The sequence below is a fragment of the Manis pentadactyla genome, chromosome 6, assembly GCF_030020395.1.
Source record: "Manis pentadactyla isolate mManPen7 chromosome 6, mManPen7.hap1, whole genome shotgun sequence".
Lineage (NCBI taxonomy): Eukaryota > Metazoa > Chordata > Mammalia > Pholidota > Manidae > Manis > Manis pentadactyla.
The window spans coordinates 56,836,852-56,864,538 of NC_080024.1; the positions used below are offsets into that span (position 1 = coordinate 56,836,852).

General features: G+C 36.3%; 1 protein-coding gene across 11 annotated transcripts in view; it reads left to right on the forward strand.

Annotated features, from left to right (window-relative positions):
- The window catches only part of ZNF385B (zinc finger protein 385B), a 427,842-nt gene that overhangs the window by 372,001 nt on the left and 28,154 nt on the right, over positions 1-27,687 (forward strand). For all 11 annotated transcript variants that reach the window (XM_036879436.2, XM_057503828.1, XM_036879434.2 and 8 more), the window contains one exon: positions 20,592-20,754. In XM_036879436.2, the coding sequence (XP_036735331.1) occupies positions 20,592-20,754 (163 nt within the window). The remainder of the gene's footprint in view (positions 1-20,591; positions 20,755-27,687) is intronic.

Below are 27,687 nucleotides of genomic sequence, written 5' to 3' on the forward strand. Positions count from 1 at the left end.
TTTGCTTCCATTTGACAGAAATATAGCATGGTTATAGGGAGAAGGAACATACTGAGCTAAAAGTTTTCTTCAGTAACTGCTGTTTAATAAAGTTTAGTCACCTCTTTTGAAGCATATAGTAGTTCCTTATTTTAAAAAACTTACCTCCAAAATAGTGCTGTAGTATTCCAAAAATGTATATATAAATTTAGGAAAGGTGTCAGCATGTGGGCTGGAATAATCATGAACAGACAGCCAGCATTTGATGGATGCCTAGTCTGCTTCCAGACTCTACACTAGATACCCTTCACATGTATTATCTCTGTATTTGCACAGAGTTTCCTGGAGGAGGTGAAACCATGAAAAGTTTGAGAGATGGTCAGGATTTAAGGAAGAGAGAGGATTGAAGAATTGTAGAATACTAGAGCTAAAACAGATAGGGCTTCTTAAGGACGTGGTCTATGCATAAACCACAGGGGATCCATGAACTCCCTAAAATTAAGCAAAATTTTTCCTGTCTGCATACCTGAAACCATGATCACTTCGGATGATGGTAAAAGTGACAGAATCTTCCATTCTCACAGAGTGAGTGTTCCATAGCTTCCTCTGGCAACGTGTTCCAGGACTTAATCATTTCTAGTGGGTACTATTCATCTTATCTAAATCTGAAAGAAAGAACAAGGAAGAGAGGGAGAGAAAGGAAAGAAAAAAGGAAAGAAGAAAGGGAGGAAAGGAGGCATAAAGGACAGAGGAAGAGGAAACAAAGAGAAGAGAAACCTTGGTCCTTTTTTTTTTCGCACTTTAGTTCTATCTAGGACATGCAGAGAGCAAATGTTGTATTCACTACCGAGAAAACAGATCTGATGAACAAGGAATCCCAAGAATACATCATTCTGTTAGGGTGCTGACTTTTGGGGGCTAAGAATATGATTCAACTCCTATTAATTTGTGTTTCCTTCAGATAGAAGTCTATTTTAGCTCTCATAAGTAATAATTGTATTACTTCATCAGTGTTAGACCTAACATATCTGACACCAAGAACAGGTCATTCCTTCTCTAGAATAGTCATTTTCAAAAAAAAATTGTGAAACTACATGAATAATAAAAGCCAAAAACAGTTTAGAGACTTTTTATTAAAGTTTTACTATATAACTATACTATGTATATATTACTCTATTACAGTAAAAAAAGGAAAAAAGGAAAGGATTAATCCTTGTTAATGACATTAATATATTTTAAGTGAGAAAAACTTAAACCTACATGTTATTCTATCACAGTAATGGGTAATAACTATAGTGACAAATAAGTGAATTTTAATAAAATCAAAATTACACAACAGATACAATTAACATATCTACTAAATTTTTAAAACACATAACATTCAAAGAAGAATACATTTCAATTGTAAAGATATTTGCCAAAGTCAGTAAAATATGTGATGTGTAAGTTAAAATTTATATTTACCAAACAAGAATAGCACACCTAATATTTGGCACTGTCTCAGTCCTAAATTTTAAATACAAATAAAAATTCTAAACAGTCTTATAAAATGAGAACACCACAAGCTGTGTTCCTTTGTCTCCACAATCACGGTGCTGTTCATTCCAACTCCACCACTGAAACGCTAGAGCAGAACAGCACGCAGTTTTGCCAGTTTGAACTGCACCTGAAACGAACTTAAATAATTCTTAACCTTTAGAACCTCCCTTTCAAAATGAATAGGTATAAGCAGAGTCACTGTGAATTGAATTTTGATTCGATAACTGCAAATTCTCTGTATTAACGTCCATGTAGTTAGTTTTTGGTACTTAAGATAAGTACCAAAAATGTGCTAAGTTTACATATGTATTATTAAGATTCAACTGTAGCCACCTTATTTGTTTAGGACTCAGATGAACAAATTTTATTTTCAGGAAGGAGTATTTTATTACTAAATTTAAAGTTCCCAGCATGTGGTGATAATAAAAAGCAGGCTGATATTCAGTAAGTTTTACTGTTGTTTTGAAGTTGTCTATGGACAGCACAACCCCTTGCTGCCTGTACTTGAGGTGGACACCCCACTTCAGTGCACACGGCTCTCTGTCACTCAGTTTGGAGGAATTAGAGCTCTGTTTCACTTAACATAAAAGATACTTTGTGCTGACTCATGATCAACAAATAGTTTCCTTTTTATCTTTGATAATGTCTAGTGAGTGTTCTCTGAGCTGTAGCTTTCATTATCTCTGGCCTGTGAGCTTGAGGTGATTACCTGGTTTAGCTCTGAAAAAAAAAGTAACTTTCTATGTTATTTAAGAAACACCTATGGAATACTTTTATGTGATGATTTATTTTTTTCTGTCATGAATTCTACTAGATTTTTCTTATATCTTTCAAGAGGAATGGGAAAGGATAGATCACTGAAGGGGTAGTTACATTATTTATAATTTAAATAGTTTAAACCAACAAAATGTCCTATATGTAGTTTTAAACTAAAATTACCAACAAACTCTTTTTAAGGCTTAATTTATACATCTCCACAGATGGTCATAGAAGGGGGTATTCCTTAACATCTGTAAATATTGGGGAAATGATGAATATCTGTATTTGTAAAATGCCAGAATAGAATTATTAAATTTCCAGATGTAGAATAAAAACTACAAAATTTGAATATCTGAAAGACATCCTCTTCAAGGTAGTTTTCTAAAGATCTAGACGTTGAGTAGCTGTCTTTTGCATAAATTTCCATTTTTATAAATGCCATAAATTTGTATTAATTTGGACTACATTAATTAGGGATTTGTGATAATTGTATTTTTGTTTGGTTCAAATTCTTTCTTCAATGATAATGCAAATGTGTGTTGAAAAGGTGGTTGAAGCATAGCGATTTAAAATATCAAGCAGATTTTTATCAAAAAGATTTAAAATTTTTTCAAGCTTGCTGAAGCATTTTAAGGGCACTCATTGAAATAAATACAAGTAATGATATGATTTAAAATAATTCCTATATATTTTAACAGATCACCTAAGAACCTCTGCTAGCTGATTGATATCAACAGTATTTCTTCAAAAATGTTCTACTTGTTTGACTTTTTTACCATTTCATTATGCCCTTCACCCAAATCAGTCTACATTAATGAGGTTTTTCAGAAATTATAACCATTAGTAATATTTAATATTATGCTTTTTTTAAACAAATGAACATATTTATAATTTAGTCAACATTTCTCTGGAAGTCTTTTGAGTTGAGTGTTTTAACTTAGATAATATCTAGGTTTTACATTTCAGACCAAACAAGCATTGTTTTGAAGGATGATTTATCTAATTTTTTATCTGCCCTGACAAAATTAACTGAATAATTAAAACATCGCCAATCCTGTTTTTGCTCTGAAAAGAAATAACTTGGGGCTGACCTGGGGCTATCTTGACAGGCAAATGAGTGAAACACTGTGTTTAAGAATTATTTTCCAATAACTGAGCAATTGGTCTGTTATGAATCTTCCCTTTCCATAGTAACATTGATCAAGCATCCAGACCTCAAAAAATCATACCAACTGGCGACCCCTACCTCAACCCGCTGCTTCTAATCATAGGCAGAAGTGAGTCAGGAATCTGGAGGAAGTAGGAGGTACTAGTACTCTCAAATTTCAGGTTTCTAACCAGTTCCATATCTCTAGTCCAGTTCTTGCCACTTGCCCCATTGCCAGGCTTCAGCAACAATGGCTTTCTTTTATTTCCATAAATGTGCCAAGTTACTTCTGCCCCTCCAACTTTTGGTCCAGTCCATACTCCTTCTGCTCAGACCTTAAATATCTCTTACTCAAGGGAGCTTTTCTACACTCCCTAATCTAAACTAGCCCCATTCCCAGTAATTTATAGCACCCAGTAATTTTCCTCTGTAGTATGTATCACACTTTGTAAAGATATCTTGTTTTTGGTAACTATTTGTTTAATATCTTTTTCCAGCACAGATACACACACACACACACACACACACACACACACACACCACGATTGTTGGCTCCATAAGGACAGGGACTGTGTGTTTTGTGCATTACCATCTCTCTGGTGTCTAGCACTGTACATATATATTTCCTGATGAGTAAATGGTCCTAAAATGGACTTTTAAAAATCTTTAATTTATGACAACCTAAGGATTTGTTGAGAATTACTGAATCCATTCTCTTCAATGAAAACTATACCTTACATGACCTTAAAGGTTATGTCCCCAAATGTGTTTTCACCTTCAGATCATCCTCTCTAAGGAAATGAAGATCATCTTTTACCAAGGTGGCTAATAGAGTCCATTCTCTTTGGATCTTCCCCTGTGAAGGCTGTGTGGACCTTGGGTTTGGGGCTGGCTTCAGTGGCATAGTGGTTAAAGCCTGATCTTCTAATTCTGGGTTTGAATCCAGTCTTCCATTTCTGGAAGTGTGATACTGCACAGTTACTTAACTTCTCAGAGTCTCTGTAAACTTGGGCTGATAATGCTTGCCTCACATGGTTTTAAGAGGATAAATGAGATGTAGTTTATAAAGTGCTTAACACAGTGCCTGGTACACAGCAAAGAACAAATGCTAACCACTTGTCACTATTTTTATTACTGAATTCAGAGTACTTTTTGTAAGCTGACATTGTGTTTGCAGTCTTTCTGCCTGCTGTGTTCTCTCTAGGGCTCTGCATTCTCAGCTCTTTGTAATTATGGGTGAGGCACTATGGTTTTCATTGGAGCAATAGCTGTAAATAGCCAAATATACAAATATGGCTCCCACTACACTTTCTGTGCAACATTATTGAATAGTCTTCCGGGACACGAAGACCTCATACTATATTAATTTCCAGTTATTTTATGAGATAATTTTGAAATTTCACAATGGTACTTTAAGATGTTGTTATACTTCAGTAAGACTATGTTTCCTCTTTGATACTTTTAAGTATTTTTTTAAAATTATTTTTCCTTTGAACTTTTCACTTCCTTGACTTCTGTGTGTAATTACTTTCTTGTGTGTCCAGCTTTTGTGGTTTCTTTTCTGTGTCCTCTGCTGACTATTCTTCCTCATCTTACCTATTAAAGAGAGCTGTTTCTCAAGGTTCTTTTCTCAGAAAGGTGTTCTCTTTACTTAATTCCTCAGGAATCTCATCCATCCCCAGAGTTTCATCTGTCATTTTATCATGTGGTTCCCAAATCGATATCTCCAGCTTCTTTCTTCAACTACCCATTTATATTTCCAATTGTTTGTTGGAAACCAACAATTATTTGTTGTACCTCTGCACTGTGTATCCTAGTAGCAGCCTAAGTAAAAGATACTCAAGCTGAATTTTCATTTTCCTCTGTAAAATTTCCTCATCCCACCATAACTGCATCTTTGTTAATCATGCACCATTTTCCATCATTTGGGCCTGAAACCTTTGGAACAAACTCTATTTTTTCTTTCTCTACTCTTACTTGAATTCTCTTGCCAAGAAATAAAGATTCTTTCTCCATTCATTCATTCATCTATGTAACCAGCATTTATCAAATGCCAAGAATGTTTCAGGCAGTGTACTAATAAGTACAAGAGATACAGTGAAGAGCAGAAGTCTTATCAATACAAGCCTAATGAGAGCTATTGTCTAGTGGGGAAGATGTAGATTAGTCAAATTGTTATAAAAATAGATAATTAATTTTTAATTGTGAGAAGTGCTATGAAAGAAAGATCCAAAGTGTTAGGATGTGACCTAGTCTGGGAGATCATGGCAGGCTTCCTAAGGAAGTAATGTTTAGACAGTGTTCTGAAGGATGAATAGGAATTAACTGGGAAAAGAGAAAAGGGATAGTATTTTAGGCCTACGCAAAAGGATGGCACTGTGCTTACACACCAGCCACACTTTTTCAGTTCCTCAGAGAGTAACAGAGAGCCTGCTCCTGAATATACAGAGGTAGGTAAGAAGTAGGCTATATAGGTCTTGAATATAATGATTTTAGACTTTAAACCGAGAACAGTGAAAAAGTGATTTTAAGCAGAGGAATGACATGATCAGATTTGCATTTTGATAATGTCCCTCTGGTGAAAGTACAGCATAGGGAATATAGTCAACAATATTGCAATATCTTTGTATGTTGACAATAACTACACTTATTCACTTATTGTGGCAAGCAACTTCATAATATCTGTTATTGTTGAATCAATCAATATGTTGTACACTTGAAACCAATATAATATTGTATATCAACTATATTTCAATGAAAAAATGCATTACAAAAAAAAAAAAAAAAGAATCACTCCAGCCACCACATGGAGAACAGACTATAACAACGCAAGAGGACCTTTGAGTGAAAACCAGAGGCTGATGTAGTGGCCCAGGTAAAAGATGATGGCCGTTTAGACCAAGGTGATTGGGTAGAAATGTAAAGAATGAACTTGATTAGAAAAGTATTTAGAAGCTAAAATCTATAGGACTTGGTGATTGACTGAATGTGGGGGTGGAGGCAGAGTGTGCCTATGAGGCTGATCCCTGGATTTGGCTCTTAAATAGCAGATGCAGGGTGACGCTGCTGACAGGAAAGGAAAGCCGGGGAGAACTAGTAGTTTGGGCAGCAAAGCAGCAAAGTGACACTGCAAGTTTGGTTGGAACTTATGTTTAAGGTGCTTTGAGATATCCAAGTGGATATTCTGAGTCTAGAGCTCTGAAGAGAGATCTGGAATAGAAAGGCAGAGACGTTGTGGTGTGGGTGAGACCGAAGAGGGAGTAGATTGCAAATTTTGGTGTGAGAAGACAAGAAGGCCTAAAAGTGAACTTTGGGGTGTATCAACTTTCTGGACAGCAGAGGTTAAGCCTGCAAATGATGGCTCTGAAATGAAGGTGGGGAATCCCAACCCAGGAAAGAGTGACTTCCGAAGAAGTGGGAGGTCAGCAGGGCCACTGTGCCTGATTAGTCAAGCAAGGTGAGGAATGATAGATGTCCTCGGTTTAGAATTTGGGGCATCTGATGTCTGTTTTAGGGGATTGAGGTGGACCAGATTACAGAATATGAAGATGTGCATACAATTAATTAGACAAACTAGTCTGTAAAAGGGGGCAGAGTTATAGGATGAAAAGCTAAGGGTAGATATGGGTTGAGGAATCATTTATTTTGGGTTGCAGAGATCTGAGTTTGTTTAAACACTGATGATAAGGATTTGTTTGAGGGGGGTGTTGCATATAAATCTGTTTAACATGACTCAAGTTGGCTAAGTGACTTCTAAAGATGAGCACTTTATTCATTATTTTCTCTTAGCTATATTTGTATGTTTTGATAGGATATAGTATTAATCCTCACATTTATATATTTCACTTAATTTTGAACTTAAAATGTCTTTTGGGTATTAAAAATTGGTTTAGGGTTTTGGAGTATGAGTTGTATAAAAACTATTTTGTAATAGAGGTTCTCAAATGAATAAAGGTAAATAAATAATACATTAAGCATATATAAACTATTACAAAAGCTATTATTCAACCAATATTCTAAATATTGCACTTTCAAAGTTACTTTGCCACTTTTGTCTACATTGAGGATATTTTATATCAAATATAAAGAGACAATGTAAATTCTAATTTTAGATTTATTTTGTATCATTTATGTGAATTTCTTTAAAATGGAAATGAAAGTAAAAGTAATACCTTCTAGACTGATTAAAAATTAATGTGTGGAAGCCTAAGATCCTAATTTAAAAGACCATCAGAAGATTTGAATTAGTTAGCTGCAGAGTCACAGCTTTAATGCATAGACTTGAATTCTATTGCATTACTTATCATTGGGTAACAAAAATTGCTCTTATAAAGTGCAAAATGGCAATCCATTTCTCCTCTGAAATATAGCAGCACTCTCAAACATGTTAGAAACTTGGAATTTAACTGTGAAATCACTAAAAAATCTGAGACGCCCTTCTCTGTATTTCAAGGTAGCTGAGAATTAGTAACTAAAATTTCCCAGTTTAATATAAAATGTGAAATTAACTTGAAAGAGGTAGATAATTTATACTTTTGATTACTTTGGGGAAAGTCACAAAATAAGTGACTCAAGAATATTAAGTAATTATTTAAACAAATCCTTAATGTTTTATAATGTATTATAAAAATAAAAAATAATCCATGAGTTTCATACAAATTCTAAGATTTAAAAGTTCTAACAGGTTAGGTCCCCCTATGCATAATTCTTTAAGAAAAATAGGTATTTTCATAAATTATAAATGTCCCCATTATTTCATATGCAAGATTATGTTAGTGTACAGAGCATTAATTTTCCCATTTGGGGCATAATAACTTAGAGAATATGGTTTATCAAGTGCATTCTGTATGAAGTTCATGATTTGGAAGAGAGTTTACGGGCATATTTTGCCTGCTTCATTTATTTCATCTTGCCTCAGTTAAACTCTAGTACAAATACTGGGAGTTTACACATACATTTATCATTAAATTGACTCAGATATTGACCCCTAACCCAGAAGACAAAGTAAATATACTTTTCAAAAATTGTAATGTAATATGAAATGGGGAAACTGAGCAGTCTTATTTTAGGGTAAGCATCTCAGATACTTTTTGCTGCATCTTAACTAAATTGTGATGATGTTAAAGAAATTATGACATTAAATAAAGCTCATTTTATTATTAATTATCTAGTTGAAAAAATTCACATAAACCTACTTCAATTAGTTTGGTGGAAGAAGAAATCTTTTTCAAAATGTAGCCTTTCTAATTTGCAGTATTCATGAATAGAATTTAAAAATTAATATTCTGGATGAACTTTACCTTGACACCTATATATGATTAATTTGTTTTTAAAAAGACATCGTTTTTAATTCTGGCCTACTTTGAAAAAAAGGAAACAGGGAGAGAGCAGAATTCAACGAATGAAAGAATTTAGAGCTCAGATCACAGTTGATACAGTCAAGTTCAAAAAACTCTCTTGTATTCCCTACTCTACTCAACTCTAAACTGAAAACATAAAGGTATAGTTCAAAACCAGGGAAAAAATCTTAAATTTCTGGCAGCCATCTAAACTTAATAATGCACCTTCACATAACTGAAATATAAAACTCACTGGGAAAATGATGTAAATTTTTGTTCACTTGGAACTCTACAAGAAACAATTTCATTTTTTTTAAAGCCACTTTTTCTATATTCCAGATGACTTTAACTCAAACTGCACTATTTTCCTAATTCATCATGCAAATTCTATCATAGTTGTTACATCCATTTATAGCTTCTCCAGACTTCAAATGTGTAAAATAATTTCACCAGTGAATCATGTGCCAGAAACATGAGCATCAAGATTCTTAGACTGCATTTGAAAAATTAACTTGAAGTCCACTAAAACTCTGAGCATTTTTAGAAATGAGTTAATTTGCCCACATGGAATGTTTTGATAATATGAACCAATGTATATATGTAATGTTTATGTATTCAGATAGAGGCATTTTTAAAGCAGATGCAACCCAAGAACTCCACTTTTTTCTTGTGATATTTGATAGACTCTAAATTAGTCCCAAAGGTGATTAGCAGTCTAGAGGGCACATCATTTTCTTCCTAGAGAGCCACCACTTTTCTCCACAGTAATATAGAAATATTTGGAGTTGATAGGTTTTCTATATACATACTATAAAGCCAGGAAATAGGAAATGACATAGCCTTGCAGGAATCCAAAGGACTCCATCACCTTGAAATATGTATCTATGGTGACCCCGCCATCCCCTTTTGGAGTTCAGCAGTGTGGCAACCCTGGACAAGCCATGGCAATCCAAAGTGTTTCATTTGGCTATAGATTAGACATAAGCAAAGACATTGTGTCTTTTTAGGCTAAAAAGATTTATAATGGTTATCATTTTTCCTGGACTTTGTTTTCAACAGATCCCAGTAACTGATCAAATGAAGTTAATATCAAGGCCAGTAGTATGTCATTACTGATATTGCAAATAGCAGCAGAAAGACTTGCTAATAATCTTTAGATTAAGTAAAATTTCCTCTTCTGTGAACCTTATGTTTTTCATGTTGTGGCTTTGTGCAAACAAGTATATACAAAAAGTATTTTAATTGTTAAAAATAGTCTTAAAATAAAGCAAAGATTCAAGTGATTAATCATTTAGCTATTACTAAACTTCAGTTTATTTTTAAATGTTTAACTATAGTATTTTTAAGTGCCTTGCTTTTATATCCAACAATTATTAAAGCTTCAATATAAATAATTTAGTTGTTTTAATATCAGATGATAGTTTGGAGCAGGGGATGACATCTGTGATATAAAAGCAACCTCTTACTTCACAACCATTTTTTATACAAGGTGCCTACAAATAGAACATTTGTGTTCCAGACCACTAATATGTGTTCTGTTTTACAGGGGATAATAATTTTCATAGTAGCATGATGTGGCAGCCTTTCCCTGTTGTTCCTTTTGTATGTTTGTGTTCTAGTGCTGCTGAAAAGAGGATGTGCCCTGGGAACACTGTGTAGTCCACAGGACTTCACTCCCCTAGCACATGCTGCTCCCTTGGCCTGAAATACCTCCCCTCCCACACTGCCACTTTAGAGGCCTCCTCCTCAAGCAAGGACGGTTGTGTTGTCCTTTTCCTGAAACCTCTACAATCCCCTCCAATCCAAAGAGATACCTCTCCTCTGACTCTTCACTTTGTTGCTCTTTACTTCCCATTTATAATTCCAGTCTCTGCTTTGGGTTGTACTCATTTGTATGCTTATCTTTTCTTCCATCTACCATTCTTGGGCATAGGGGTCTTTGTTTTTAATCTTTCACATTGTCTAGCACATGGCAAGTGCTGAATAATTCTTTGTGGAATAAATAATCAGGTCCTTCCCTTGTTAGTTTAGCCTGCTTTTATGATAGTTCATTTGACATCTGATTTATTTGGCATTGTAGTATATAGAGTTTTTCTGAAAGTAAACTGACCTCTGCAATTTCCATATACCACCACTTAACACCTTTAAATCTAAGGTCTCAGAAAAAACAGATACCAGCAGTTGCAATGATACACTTTAATTAGGGGAAAACTTCTAATTACTTTTTTAAATCAAAAAGACTGGTCCTGAAAAAGATGGCAGAGTACAAAGGCAAGGCAGAAACCTCCTCTCCAAAACACATTAAACATGAAAATACAGCAAAAACAACTAAACCTGAAAATGACCTGAAGACTACAGAAACAACTACCTACACCTGGGGAAGAAGAGAAGACCTCACAGAAAAGGGTAAAGTGGCAGAGCCAAGATTCAGTGGGACCCAACCCCAACCCACAGGTAGGAGGAAGAGGAACTGAGTGGGGAGGGAGTAGGAGCCCAGGACCACTGAACACCCGGCCCTGGAGATCTGCTCTGGGAGCAGGAGCCCACATTACATGGTGCTCTGGTGATGAGTGGAGCTGGACAACAAAGACGGCAGAACACTCAGGAAGGCTGAGATTCCACCTGCTTGTGGAAAACAGGCATCCTCTACCAGCCCCCTGAGAAAAAAACAAAGCAGGCAATTTGAAAGACTACCCAACAGTGAGAGGGGCCCCAGAGGGGTGAGGGTAGATGGAGTTTGCTGCTCAGGAGAAAGGGTAGGTGGACAATACCTCCCCAGCCCACCCTTGGCCGAGCAGTTCAGGAACTCTCAGGAACCCCAGATGCTTGATCCTTCTCACTGGCAATGCATCCCTGAGGCTCCTCCCTGTGGCATACAGCCTGCGGATGGCCCACTTGACCCAGCAATGGTGTTAGACTTTGCTGCCAGGTAGGCAGAGTGAGAGCCCCCTACCTTTCTCAACCTTGTTTTGGCACAGCCAGAGAACTACCTGCCGGAGCCAGCCATAGGAGTGCCCTCCTCCCAGCAGCTGTCTGTCCCACCAGCCTATGATTCCAACCATTGTTGCAGGCCAGGTCATGGAAGCACAGAGGGCTTCAAACAAAAGAAACCCCAGGAAGACAACACCAAGACATATAATAATTAAAAGGGCAAAGATCAAGGACAAGGAAAAAGTATTGAAAGCAGCCAGAGAGAGAAAAAAGATAACTTATAAAGGAATCCCCATCAGGCTATCAGCAGACTTCTCAGCAGAAACTTTACAGGCCAGAAGGGAATGGCAATGTATATTTAAGGAAATGAAACAGAAGACACCCCCCCAACCAAGAATACTCTATCCTGCAAGATTATCATTTAAATTTGAAGCAGGGATTAAACAATTTTCAGATAAACAAAAGGTGAAAGAATTCACTACCACTAAGCCAGCACTATGGGATACACTAAAGGGAAGGCTGTAGATGGAAATGTCCCTAAGGCTAAATAGCTTTCACCAGTGAAAATAAATCCACAGTAAAAGCAGTAGAACCATTAATTACCAAGAAAGTATGAAATTAAATCAACTAGTTACAAAATCAGTCAAGGGATACACAAAACGTACAGAATATGACACCTAATACATAAAATGTGGAGAAGGAAGATGAAGGGAAAAAAAGTACCTCTAGACTGTGTTTGACATAGAGTAATCAGCAATTTAAGATAGACTGTTAGATACTAAGGAAGCTATCCTTAAACCTTTGGTAACCACAAAACTAATGCCTGCAGTAGATATACAAAAAATAGAGAGATAAAGGAAGGGAGAGAGGGAGGGAGCAAGGAAGGAAGGAAGGAAGGAAAAGTGGGGGAAGGGAGGGTGGAAGAAAATCTAATCACAGCACTAAATAAATCCATCAAATAACAAGAGTATAAGCGAGGAAAAAAGGAATAGAGGAGATTTAAAAATAAGCACAAAAATGTTTAATAGGATGGCAATAAATACATTTTTATCAATAATCACAATAAATGTAAATGGACTGAATGCACCAGTCAAAAGACATAGAGTGGCAGGATGGATACCAAAACAAGACCCATTTATATGCTGCCTACAAGAAACTCATTTCAGACCCAAAGACATACACAGACTAAAAATGAAGGGATGGAAAAAGACAGTTCATGCAAATAATAGGGAGAAAAAAGGAGTAGCAGTACTTAGACAAAATAGATTTCAAAACAAAGAAGCAAGAGACAAAGAAGGACATTACATAATGATAAGGGGGGTCAGTCTAACAAGAGGATATAACCCTTATAAAAACCTATGCACCCAACATAGGAACACCTACATATGTGAAACAAATACTAACAGAATTAAAAGGGGTAATAGAAGGCAATGCATTCACTTTGGGAGACTTCAACACACCACTTACTCCAAAAGACAGATCAACCAGACAGAAAATAAGTAAGGAAACAGAGACACTGAAGAATACATTAGAACAGATGCATCTAACAGACATCTACAGAACATTCCACCCAAAAACAGCAGGATACACATTCTTCTCAAGTTTACATAGAATGTTTTCCATAATAGATCACACTCTAGGCCACAATAAGAGCCTCAATAAATTCAAAAAGATTGAAATTGTATCAAGCAGTTTCTCAGATGACAATGATGTGAAACTAGAAATGTTTTACACAAAGAAAACATAAAAGGCTAAAAGCACATAGAGGCTAAACAATATGCTTCTAAATAATCAGCAGGTCAATAACCATATCAAAATAGAGATCAAGCAATACATGGAGACAAATGAAAACAAAAACTCAACAGCCCAAAATCTGTAAGATGCAGCAAAGGTAGTTCTAAGAGGAAAGCATATAGCAATACAGGCTTACCTCAAGAAACAAGAAAAATCCCAAATACACAGTCTAAACTCACAATTAAGGAAGCTAGAAAAAGAAGAACAAATGAGGCCCAAAGTCAGTAGAAGGAGAGATATAATAAATATCAGAGCAGAAATAAATAAACTAGAGAAGAATAAAACAATAGAATCAATGAAACCAGAAGCGGGTTCTTTGAGAAAATAAACAAAATAGATAAACCCCTGGCCAGTTTTATCAAGACAAAAAGAGAGTGTATGCACATAAACAAAATAAGAAACAAAAAAGAAATAATCACAATAGACACCACAGAAATACAAAGAATTATTAGAGAATACTATGAAAAATTATATGCCATTAAATTGGACAGCCTAGAAGAAATGGACAACTTTCTAGAAAAATACAACCTTCCAAGACTGACCCAGAAAGAAACTTAAAATCTGAATAAATCAATTACCAGCAATGAAATAGAATTGGTAATCAAAGAACTACCTAAAACAAAACCCCTGGTCCATATGGCATCAGCCCTGAATTTCATCAAACATTTAAGGAAGAGCTAATCTCCATCCTTCTTAAAGTATTCCAAAAAGTAGAAGAGTAGGAAATACTTCATTCTGTGAAGCCAGCATCACTCTAATGCCAAAACCAGACAAAGATACCACAGAAAAAGGAAACAACAGACCAATATCCTTGATGAACATAGATGCAAAAATACTCAACATAATATTAGCAAATTGAATTTAAAAATACATCAAAAAGATAATCCATCATGATCAAGTGGGATTTATTCCAGAGAAGCAAGGATGGTACAATATTTGTAAAGCAATCAATATCATATATCACATCAACAAAAAGGACAAAAATCACATGATCATCTCAATAGATACTGACAAAGCATTTGACAAAATTCAACATCCATTAATGATAAAAACTCTCAACAAAATGGATATAGATAGCAAGTACCTCAACATAGTAAAGGCCATATATGACAAACCCACAGCCAACATCATATTAAATAGTGAAAAGTTGAAAGCATTTCCACTAAGATCGGGAAAAGACAAGGATGCCCACTCTCCCCACTTTTATTCAACATAGTACTGGAGGTCCTAGCCACAGCTATCAGAACACAAAGAAATAAATGGCATCCAGATTAGTAAGGAAGAAGTTAAACTGTCACTATTTGCAGATGACATGATGTTATACGTCGAAAACACAAATGATTCCACCAAAAACCTATTAGAACTAATAAGCGAATTCAGCAAAGTTACAGGATATAAAATTAATACACAGAAATCTGTTCATTCCTATATATTAACAATGAATTAGCAGAAAGAGAAATCAGGAAAACAACTCCATTTACAATTGCATCAAAAAGAATTTAAGAATAAACCTAACTGAGGAGGTGAATGACCTTTACTCTGAAACTATAAGACATTCATGAGAGAAATTAAAGAAGACACCAATAAATGGAAATCTATCCTGTGCTCATGGACAGGAAAAATTCATACTGTCAAAATGGCCATCCTGCCCAAAGCAATTTATAGATTCAATGAAATCCCTAAAATACCAACAGTATTCCTCAATGAACTAGAACAAATAATTCTGAAATTAATATGGAACTGCAAAAGACCCCAAATGCCAAAGCAATCCTGAGAAAGAAGAATGAAGCTGGTGGGATTATGCTCCCCAACTTCAAGCTCTACTACAAAGTCACAGTAATAAAAACAATTTGGTACTGACACAAGAACAGACCCATAGATCAATAGAAAGACTAGAAAGCCCAGATATAAACCCATGCATAAAAGGTAAATTAATATATGATAAAGAAGCCATGAATATACAATAGGGAAAAAACAGCCTCTTCAACAACTGGTGTTGGGAAAACTGGACAACTATAGGTAATAGAATGAAACCAGATTATTGTCTAACTCCATACACAAAAGTAAACTCAGAATGGATCAAAGGCCTAAGTATAAGTCATGAACCCATAAAACTCTTAGAAGAAAATATAAACAAAAATCTCTTGAACATCAGCAACTTTTTCCTAGACACATCTCCTCGAGCAAGGGAAACAATAGCAAAAATTAACAAGTGGGACTACAACAAACTAAAAAGTTTCTGTACAGCAAAGGACACCATCAGCAAAACAAAAAGGCATCCTACAGCATGGGAGAATATATTTGTAATTATTTATTCAATAAGGGGTTAACATCCAAAATATATAAAGAATGCATGTGGCTCAACACACAAAAAACAAATAACCAGATTCAAAAATGGGCAGAGGACCTGAACAGATACTTCTCCAAAGAATAAATACAGATGGCCAACAGGCATATGAAAAGATGCTCCACATTACTAATCATCAGGGCAATGCAAATTAGAACCACAGTAAGTTATCATCTCACACCAGTTAGGATGGCCACTATCCAAAAGACAAGAAATAACAAATGCTGGCGAGGATGTGGAGAAATGGGAACCCTTCTACACTGCTGGTGGGAATGTAAACTGGTGCAACCATTGTGGAAAGCAATATGGAGGTTCCTCAAACAAACTAAAAACAGAAATACCATTTGACCCAGTAATTCCATTCCTAGGAATTTATCTGAAGAAAACAATATCCCTGATTTGAAAAGATATATGCACCCCTATGTTCATTGCTGCACTATTTGCAATAGCCAAGATATGGAAGCAACCTAAGAGTCTATCAAGAGATGAATGGATAAAGAGGTGGTACATATACACAATGGAATATTATTCAGCCATGAAAAGAAAAGAAATCTTGTCATTTGCAACAACATGGATAGATGTAGAGGGTATTATGCTCAGTGAAATAAGCCAGGCAGAGAAAGACAAATACCAAATGATTTCACTTATTTATGGAATATAAAAACAAAGCAAAGCAGAAGGAACAAAATAACAGTAGACTCACAGACAGCAAGAAAGGACTAGTGGTCACCAATGGAGAGGGGTTGGGGCAGGTAGTGGGGAAGGGGAAAGGGGATAAAGGGGCACAATAATTCACAATCACAATTTAAGTTGTTCATGGGGATGGTAGTACAACATGGAGAATACAGTTAATGATTCTGTAACATCTTACTACATTGATGGACAGGACTGCAGTGGAGGGCGTGAGGATGTGATAATATGGGTAAATGGTGAACCACTGTGTTGTGTATTTACAACCAGCATAAGCATGTATATCAATGATACTTTAATTTTTAAAAAAATCCTTTTCATCCTGTTGACCTGCTCATATGAAATAAGACCTACACATAAAAACAAGCAGGCAGCAGCCTGCTTGAGGCATTAACATGGCATGGGTTTCTTATTTGCTTTCACTTTGGTTTACCTGTATCTATACATTTGGTTTACTTCATCCTTACTTCCCTACCTTCAATAGTGAGACAATGGTTCTCAACCATGGCTGCACATTAGAATTACTTGGGGAGCTTTAGAAATCTCTATACACAGACTACCTCTGCTGTTGGATGTCAGGATTGTGGTTGGGGTGGGGTGAGGTGGAGGTGAGACACCGGACAGGAGCATGAGGCACGCTTTCAGGATGCTTGTGATGTTCCCATTCTTGAGCTGGGTGCTGGCTATACATGTACCTGTAAAAATTCATTGTCATGTATACTTAGAGTATGTGCATGTCTCTACTTGTATAATATACTTCAATAAGAAGTTAAACACGCACACATACATGCACACACAAAGACTGGTCCTACTGGTAAGTAAATTGTTGAGGACTCTTTCCAGTGACATTGCCCATCCCCAGCCATTTTGTGAATTTGTGTTTGGACTGTCTTTTCTGTACAGAGTGAACACAGTTTCACATCATGTTTCAAGATCCTAGCCACTTCACTGAAGTCCAAATGAGAAATAAGGTAAAAACCAGAAATGGGAGCACAGTGAATTTTAGAATTTCTCATTATTATGTTTTTATTTTTAAAGCAATACATTATCTCATTCTTTATCTTTTCTCGTTTGGGCCCATAGGGTCCTGAAAGGTGTAGAGGACTGGGGAAAATGCAGGGCCTTAGTAACAAAGATGGAGTAAAATGGAAAAAAAATTCCAAGATGTCATTTCCTGCCAAAGCTATGCCTCTACCAGTAGGTGGGAAGGTACCTACCCGAATGAACTCTGAGAGAAGAACCCACATACTGATGCCTTCTTGGGTGGTCAGTATGGTGGTTTAGGCAATTTTCTAATTCTGGCAATTCTCAGCAAGAGGTTTCTTTGCTCATTGCCAACTAGGAGCTTAGCAGCATTTTCGACAGGGAAGCAGAAAGCAAGCCATTAGTGCTAGACACACACGTGTCTGCTGATTAGTCACTGAGGTGTAAAGTCGGTCAGTTTAGTCAACCAAGTCCCCTAGAAGTGATACAAGAGCCATTGTTGACTGGCCTTGATTGTGTTGCCTCATTTATGAGTTTTCTGGCACCTGTCCTTGTTTCTTTCACTCCTCAATTAAGGATATTCCTAGATTATGAAGTCAGGTAAATCATGTTACTATTTAACGGTGTCTCAGTTTCACTTGAAACTTGGCCCAGGATTTAAAAGCTGTTGACACTGCCTCAGATACAGGACTAGGATAGCAAGTGCTGCTACCAAGAATATCACACGGGAATTGGGAAGATGCCAGATGTGAGTGAGTGGTGTCTGCCACTGTCTTTATTCCATATCTGTTCTGAACTCAGAAGGAGAGTGGATGGTGGCTCTAGAGAGTTCTTTCCATCTTGGCATCCAGCTACTTCTTTATCCCAAGTGCTAATTGATGCTGTTAACTTTCTGCAATGATGCCAGGAAATAGTAATGAGGAAATGGCACTCTGCTTATCTTGTGCTAGGAGGTTCTATTTAGGGCACCATATGTTTTTTTATCCAAAGGGCACTAAAGTAACATCACACTATTTGGCATACTTGGAAAGATATGTTATTAGGTCTCCTGATATCTTGTAGAAATTGTTATATACCTAAAAAGTGGGACTTTCATAGATACTCACCGGAAGGATCAGGCCTAATGCATTATGCTGGTATATTTCCCATGAATTAAGTAGATATTTGCTACTCATAGAAACTTCTGTTAAAATATATCCTTCACTGAGTCATTAAAAGCAGTATGCTTTCTTTGTAATTTTTCACTTCTAATAACATTATAATGTACACTTAGTGTGTATTTATGTATAATGTATGGGTACATAGTTAAATAGGGGTACACATGTAAGCATTTCAGCTCTACAAAATAGCTGTGTGACTTTTGATAAGTTATTTAACTTATCTGTGCCCAGTTTTCCACTTGAAAAGTTCTGACTAATAAAGATACCTATCTCATAGAGTATTGTGAAGATTAAATGAGTTAATACATATAATACATTTAGAACTGTGCTTGGCAGAGGCTCATTTATTACTTTACATTATTAATTTTTAAATTTTTATTTGTATTTTTTCTTATTTATATCTAATCCAAGCTGGATTTAACCACTCTTGGTTGGTAATAAATAGTGGACTTAAAACAGTGTTATACTTTTCTCCTGTCTCAGGATTATTGTTTTTTTTTCACTCAACTCAACAGAGAACATGATTAAGTCCTTGAACAAACCAACTAAGATCAATGATAAGTGAAGATGATTGAAAAAAAATTTATGAAAGGATATCTGGGAAGTTAGGGTCTACATATTGTCAATACAATGCTATTGACCTTAGTTGATTAGGGTTTTATGGTAGGAAAATCACGTACATATCTTTAGTTGAAATAAAGAATTAAAACCTGATTCATTCTGTCCATTATCACTCCTACCTACCTACTTACACGCACAGACACACACCACCTGTATTCTGCTTGCTGAGGAAAATGGATGAAAACCCTACTAAAATCATCAAACACAAATATGCAAGTATGTCAGGAAAACTGATGTCAAAAGGTATTACTTTAAATAAGTTATTGCTTTAGAAATCCTCTAGCAAAAACTCATTTTATATCATAGGTTTATCACCCATTTCACCTTTATAACTAAACTAATGTACCGTATATGTTCTTGTTATTTATTTTATTTTATTTTTTGCCAAATGCATGTTTATATTTTGAGGTCCTATTAAAAATGAAATGGAAGTGAATATATATATTTTGTTGTTAATATATGCATTAGTATGAGATACCAAAAAGATAAATCCTGTTCTTGTTCTTTAGTACAGAGGAATTTTCCAAATGTCAGTAAATTGACTACTTTCTTATTTTGCGGTAATTTGCTTTGTCTTTCGAAGATTGTCAATAGTTGCTTTCTTGATCTCTTTTCTTCCTCTTGATCTACTATTGAAATCACAGTTCCAAAGTGAATGGAGTCCAAACTGCTTCGACTTCAGAATCACATCTGGGATCAGACATAAGGATGGTCCCTACCTCCTTTGTGGCTTGTATTATCCATTCTTGGTACTGGAGTAATCAAAATGATGCATGAAGCGCATGCAGATGACTCCGAACTGTAGGGCGATCCCCACTCACTAGCAAGTTGCTCTGTCACAGCTGCTCTCAGAGCAGAGCCCAGAGGCAAGCAGACACAGGACAGACAGGTAGACAGGCTTTTAGATGAAAGGAAACAAGTAGAACGGCTGGGGAAGGACACTTCTGGGCGGGACACTCAAAGCAGCTTGCTGCCAGCCAAATATTTGACAAGTATCCCAACGGGCAATGGTGGGAGGGCACTGATGACTAAGCTCACCTTTGTCACACTTGTGCCCTGGCCCTGTTTTTCACTCATGTAATGTCTGGTTTTCAAAGACACAGATCCTCTGTGTTGTAGAGAAGACTATATAGAAACCTCTTAGATACCGGTCTACCACTTCATTAAATGCCAAAACGTAGTTGAGTGCTGAGTTGTGAATGTCTGTGGTGCCTATAATTGAATGTATTTTTTCCTGCATGATCATCCATTGTGGTGTTTGTAAGTAGCAAAAAATGAGCCTGATTTGTTCTCCTTTGTAGAGCCAGGCCGAGGCCCACTACAAAGGAAGTAAACATGCCAAGAAGGTCAAAGCACTAGAGGCAACGAAAAATAAGCCCAAAATGGTTTCTTCCAAGGACAGCGCAAAGGCTAATCCCAGCTGCGCCATCACTCCAATCACAGGCCACAGCTCTGACAAATCAGGTCAATGACACTTTTTGTTCTTTACATTCTTTGTGTTCCTCCTGGTCCCCTGCCCCCACCCCATGCTCCTCCCCTCAGCTGTTGCATGTTACTCTCCATTATTAGTCTTTATAACATTATTATATTTCCTTCACAGGAAGGATTTTATGTTTGCACGGAATCTAAGCATTTGATATGTTACCATTCCATGTTGTTAAATACATACATTTAAGTATATATATGTGTGTGTGTGTGTAGATATATATATATGTATGTATGTATAAACGTATGTATGTATATATGCATGAAAATAAGTAGTGGCTTCTTGGTCACGATGTGTTTAGACAAAAACTAAGAAAACAGATCTAAAATACTAAGTTTATTATTCCTTTCTATTCATTTTATGTTTGGTTTTTAGTATAGACTTTTTGAGTGGAGGAATTACTAAACTTGTTTACTAATAGACAATTTTATATTCTCTTACCCCAGTAAAGGGGAATGGAGGGGTGAAAAGGTAAAGTGTTCTGAGAGTGGCATTATTAAATGAATCTGATCGTGTGTTCAATAATAAAAGATTTTCATTTCTGAAGATCTTCATCAGTTCCCCTCAGAGTTACAAATGAACTTGAGGATTTTAAGGGAACGATTTACAGTTATAAATTGACTAACAGAAGAACTTTATGTAATTGAAATGGCCTACTAGAAGAAATGCCTCCTAAAAAGAGTCTGTGTTTCATAGTCCAGTAAATCAGTGGTTTTTCTGAGTGGGTTCAAACTGAATGATTCAGAGAGAAGACAAAAAATTCATTTTTCTAGTGCATATACCATGAGATTGGACATTGACTGGGCTTTCTCACAGTCACATCTGCACCTCAGAGCCCAACATGGATAAGTCATCTTGTTTCAGTAACTAATTGAGGAACAAGTGTATTAAAGGTGACTAGGAAAAGAAGTTTGATTTATGTTTCCAACAATAAGAGAGGTGCCTATCTATTGTTGGAAACACACACACAAACATACATTTCTGATTCTCTTCGGCTCTTCGCATCTTTGCAGAATTTTTGGAAGGGACTATGAATGCTTTTCTGTGGCTGCCCAGGGCTTTTGGAGAAGAACAATTCCATTACTCTGAGAGGAAGTTTCAGAAAAGCCGAGTCAGACAGAACCAAGGGACCCTTGCTGATTAGGTCCCACAGATGCTGGTTGCAGCAGCTTTGTAGCCTAGAAGTAATGAGCCACCTAACTTTGGCAATAAGGACTTTGTTCTTTGTGTGATACAGTCACTAAATCACATTATCTGATGAACAGATAATACATACTGTTATTTGATAAATAATGTTTAAAAAGATAAAAAATAAATGTTATTAAGCATACTTCTCTCCTTCTAAAAAATAAAGCCTTTTTATGTGTATTAGGTAATTAATTTTTAGCCCAGATCTATCAGATATTAAGGTAAAATCTTATCTGCAGTTTACATAAATGGCAAACTGAGGTAAGGTCCACCTTGTGGCAGTTATTTACTGGAACACTTCCCAGTGTTAGGAAGAATAGTATCCATCATACCTGCAGCAATACTTTTAAACAAAATGATGAAACAATGGAGTTAACTGTCCATTTGTATATTAAGCTAATAGCAGAGTTGATAGGAACTGTAAACTCCAACATTGCTACTGTTACTGCTATATGCTCAATGCTCCCTCTAAGTTACATTATTATTTGAGAATTTGGTTTGCTCTAGAGAAGGTAGTAAAAGTAATGAGAAGAAAAAAGTTCTAAAAATGGAAATAGAAAAGGATTGATGAGAGAAAAGCCAACAGAATAGAAGACAATTAAAGGGAGAAGGAAAGGTCTGGAAGAAGAGGAAAGGAAGTAGTGGGGGGGGAGCCAAAGATTAGGAGCTAGACCCAAGGGAAAAGCAGTATAGAAATAGAAAATCTAAATAAACAGGCCTGGCTCACAATCACTGCATGCCTTATACCTACAAGGTGCCCAGTGAACATATGTTAAAATAAAGTTTAACAATTCAAGGCTTTTATACCCACCGTTGAATACTAGTAAGATTCAATGTAATACATTCACTTGAATGCTCCATGAGATAGACTTCCTAAGCACATGTGTTTGCCTAGTGAGCAGTGGGAATGCAACAGTGTCAAGTTAGTAGTGATATAAACAAGGAAAGAGACCTGAGATCTAGAGGACCCCTAGCCGATGAGAGTGGGGAAAGAGGAACACAAATCTCAACCACAGCATCTCTTCTTCCATAGCTATGTGGTGATCTTTAATCCCACATCCTCCGCTCCCTCTGCCAATTCCCCAGTCACCCGCAAGGTACCTGTGATCTAACAGTGTCAGCTCACTCACCGTGTCACTGTCCAGACTTGGACTCTAAGTAATAGAAACTATTTTTGAGTTACTTCATGTTCTGTGTTTCCTTACTCAAAATCTATATAAATTGTTTGGTAATTCATTGGTTAGGTTGTTCAAGCTAGTTTTTTGTTGTCTCATATTTTACTAATATTTAATAAATATTAATACTGATGAAATATTTTGTTCCGTTATATCCACAAAAGCATTACCAATGTTGTTGAAAGATGGCACTATTTAAAACTAAAGTGGGTTGAATTTGCTCAATAGATACATGTTCTTTTGTCACCATCAACTGAGTGTCAACTTCTAAGGAAGAAACTAATTCCTACATATATTCTGTAGTATTTTCAAGCTGGAAAACTAGAAGCTTTGCCCAGATGGGAAATCTAATCTAAACAGTGTAATCTATTACACAATCTATTGTTAACCATCTATTTCTAAATCCTTAAAAAGCTCCCACAGCTTTATCAGATTCAACAGATTTTGGGGGGGAGGATAACAGGTTATTCTTTCATTTAAAACCCCATTTTAGATGAACAGAAGACACGAAATGCACTCCTTCATAAAAAGTCTAGGTGGAATGTAGAGAGGAAGCGGGAGGGAATAGGAATGGTACTGGGGCACTTAATTGACTGAAATGTTTTATTTCCCACAACATTTCCTCCAAGGATTCAGTCAAAAGTTAGAGTTAACAGTCACATTGAAAAGTCATGGTTAACAGGCAATTCTTAAGAGACTGAAATTCCCTTAGCACTGGTCTTTTTGTTCTGAATAAAGAGTTCCTATCAAGTGGGCTTAAACAGTATTTACATGATTCTTAAAAATTTGAATGAAAAGTGAATGTGTTAGTTCCTTGATGTCTCAGCTACCAGATTTTAAGATATCCAGGAGTTCACAACATCCATAGGATTGACTGATTCAATTTCCATTTTCATTTTTTAGCCTCAATAACTTAGCAATACAATGTTGATCAGTGAGGGCAAATCCTGACTGAGCGAAAATAGCTAGATGTTAAAGGTGGGGAGCTCTGGGAGAGTAGCATCCTGGGATTTGTGAACATCAGTCAAGGAAAAGTGTGATTTCACAGTATCTGACGGGTAGCATGGGGCTCACAGATGACCTCTCTCTGCTCCCCCAGATCACAGGTCATTTATTCAAAGAGTGGCCTAGCAATCTTCCAAGAGTTAGAAAAGCCTTCTAACCTGCTATCTTGGCACTTGGGACAACCATATTTTTCTCTTAGGTTACATTTGGAGACATAATTTGGTTCACAGCTAGATCTGTGCAATACAAAGAGATTTGTTATAATGGAGTTATCAGATATAAAAATTTCAGGGTATCATAGCAAGCTTTTTTTTCCCCCTCAGGTCAGTAAAAAAAAAATGACTTTAAACTACAATAGCAGGTATTTCATTTATAAGGAACTCTGACCGCATGACTTAAAAAAAGTTAAACATGTTTTATTAAGGGCAGTTAAGTAAGAATAGCTGTCCCATTCACTTCTTAGAAGTTGGGGCAGAATTAAAAGTTAAATGTAAAGAAATGGTTTTATGGTCTCCTAGGATCTATCCCAGCTTTTAATGATGCATCATGGAGATCTAAACATGGTAGGAGGGAGGAGAAATGTACTTTAGGAGAATTGGGGTCAAAACACAGCACGCATTAGGCAGCTTTAAGAAGAGGGCTAGAACATATTAGCCCGCCACTCTACCCAAATTTCTCCCTGGAGTTCAAGTGTCATAATGTCATATGACAGTACACTTCCCTATGATAATATGCCTCGCACTTCAAACTGAATGCTCTTTGTGACAGCATTTACCACTAATAACAGGTTCAAAAAAACCAGAGCCTCCAGAAGACCTCATTTCTTGAAAATAATAAAATATTTTGATAACCGACCTAATGATAAAATACTGTGATAGTCAACCTAATGGTCCATATGTCTGGTGTTTTGCACTAGATGTTTTTTTTAATTAATTACATATCAAGATGGGGAAAATACACTTCTAGTTCAGAGTATATAAAACTACTTGGAGTAAAACAGCCTTTAATCAGTTGCTGTCTAAACAGATGAAAGCAGACTGATTCACAATGCTACAGAATATTTATAAATGCAACTAAGTGAAGACGATGGAACTGGCAGGGTCTGCTTGAAATGTAACAATAAGAACACCTTAAATTTGTTCAGTTTACAAAATCCAGTCACATACATGTTTTCATAAGAACCTCTTAACAACCCTGTGACTGGTAAGACTGAAATTCACATCCATCTTTCATTCATGCAACAAACCTAATATCCATTCAGTCACTCGACATATTTATTATCTATACTAAATAGTATAGTGTACTGGTCTATTTTGCCAGATACTTATGTGCAACAATGAATGGAAAGAACAATTTTCTTGTCTCAGTTTTCAACCTAGTGTTGAAATGGCTTGTGTAAGGTTGCACCACTCGTAACCCAATAGAATCAGAGCAGGAACACAAGGCTTCTTGTTCCACGCCTATCCCATCATTCCCATTACTTCTAAATTTCTCTGACTTGGAGGATTAAATACAAGTATGCCAATGGGCAAGGTCAGAAACCACTAAACCACTCTTTTAAGAATTAGTGGGTAGAACCATATATTACTTTTAAATTGCTTGCTGACTGTTGATATTTTCAGTAGGAGCTACAGCAGTAAAAGGGCCATTACAGCTTTGTTTTATTGATATTTCTTAGTTCCTATGCAGTATGTTGTCTGTAGCATTTAACTGTAATAGAAAAAAGCTATAGATGTTACAGACCTTTTCAAGGGCAAGTTTGAATGAAAGCACTCATTTCACACAAATGACGAATGTTCTCAAAGCTCCGGCTTGACAATTGTATACTTTATGTGTCTAGAGCCAAATTTGCTGACTGAGACAGAGGTCAACACTGGGAAGGACATTGCCAGCATGGCAGAAGCCTTGAGCCACCTCCCAAAGGGTCCAGTCAGGGTGTCCTGAACACTGTGCATACTTTGAGCAGCTTTTTGAATCACTCCATCTAAAAGACTTCCACTGGGGACAGGGAGATGGTTTTATTTATCCCATACCCATGACCATACCACAGAGACTGAGATGACAGTGTCAGAAAGGACATAAGAAGGAAGGAAAGAGGATAGGATATCTCAAAACAGCTCATTTTACTTTTCAGAATGTTGTGTATTTGCATGGTGACAATTCCTCGGGTGTGAACCCTGAGCAGTTATCAACTAGTAGATCAGTGTAATTTGCCTGGAAAGGCTGCAGTTCAGCTTTTTATGGTCACTCTGTAGCTTTATAAAAGAACATTTTAAATTTTGTCAGAGTATTTCTACCAAGGATACAAATGGAGACCCTCGCCCTGTCATTTTTATGGGTTCCCCTGTGTTTTTCAGTTTTTATGTGTTGTTACAAATGGGACCAAGTTTTCTGAATGACAACTCTCATTTCCACTGACTGCTGCAGGACTCCATCGATTAGCCAGCAAGGTCTTCGTAACTGCCTCTTCCCCACTCTCTGTCTTTAACAAGAGCACCTTGTGCCATTGAGTGGGAGAAAATGATAGTTTTCTGCTTTGGCAGTATCTATTATTTATAGACAAGTGCCATCATAAATTTGGCATGCATCTATCCAAATCCAGGAGGCCAAGATTTAGTACCCCTCATAAAATAACAGGTTAACTATTATTTATGACAAACATCTTCAGTCTGAAATTCTGGGGTACAATCGTATAGAACATAAATTGAGTGCCATCTGTCTAAAGAGGACCATTATACTAAGGCTCGTATTTTCATGAAATGTACATAGATCGTGAAGACTCCCAAAGTCAATTTTAGAAAAGAAACTGCCTCCATTTTTGCCCATGCACCTTGAATTTGACAAGAGCATCCTGCCAGGCAAAGCTGAAGATGCTCAGCAGTTCAGTGTTTGTTATCCTCTGAAAACTAACTTCTCAAACTCTGGAGCATTTTTATATTGCTTTGAAATAATACTGAGCATTAGGTTGTCTCCTTCCGAAAGCTATTTCCTAGTGTTGCTCTAAGTGAACCAAAAATCAAGACTGACTTATGATTTGCTGAGGATCTATTAACTTAAGATTTACTAGGGATATGTTATAAACCATTTCAAAAAGCAAAACCTTGGATCTTACATCATGATCAAAAACTTTTCTCATCTTCAGACATATTTCTTTTAACTGGGATTCATCTCTTTTGGTTACATTTATTTACAGCATTTCTGCATTCAAAAGCTATTGGGATATAAAAGGACTTTCCTTGTACATTGAATAATTTTGTAAGTCATAACCACAAATGCCCTTGGGGATTTAAAAAAGGTTATTACCTACATTTTTATGACATTCCACTTATTTGCTTCAGGAAGAATGCTCTTACAGTGACATATTTTTTTGAAATACATGGATGGTCAAATGGAACTGCACAACAAGTATTTGTAGATTATATGAGCAGGGCACTGGTACTAGGCACTCTCGGAAGCATTTTTTATAGTATAAAGCTTAAAGTGGTTTTCATAGAAACATTTCTAAATTATTTTCCTCTTCCATGTCTTCCTTCTGTAAGAATC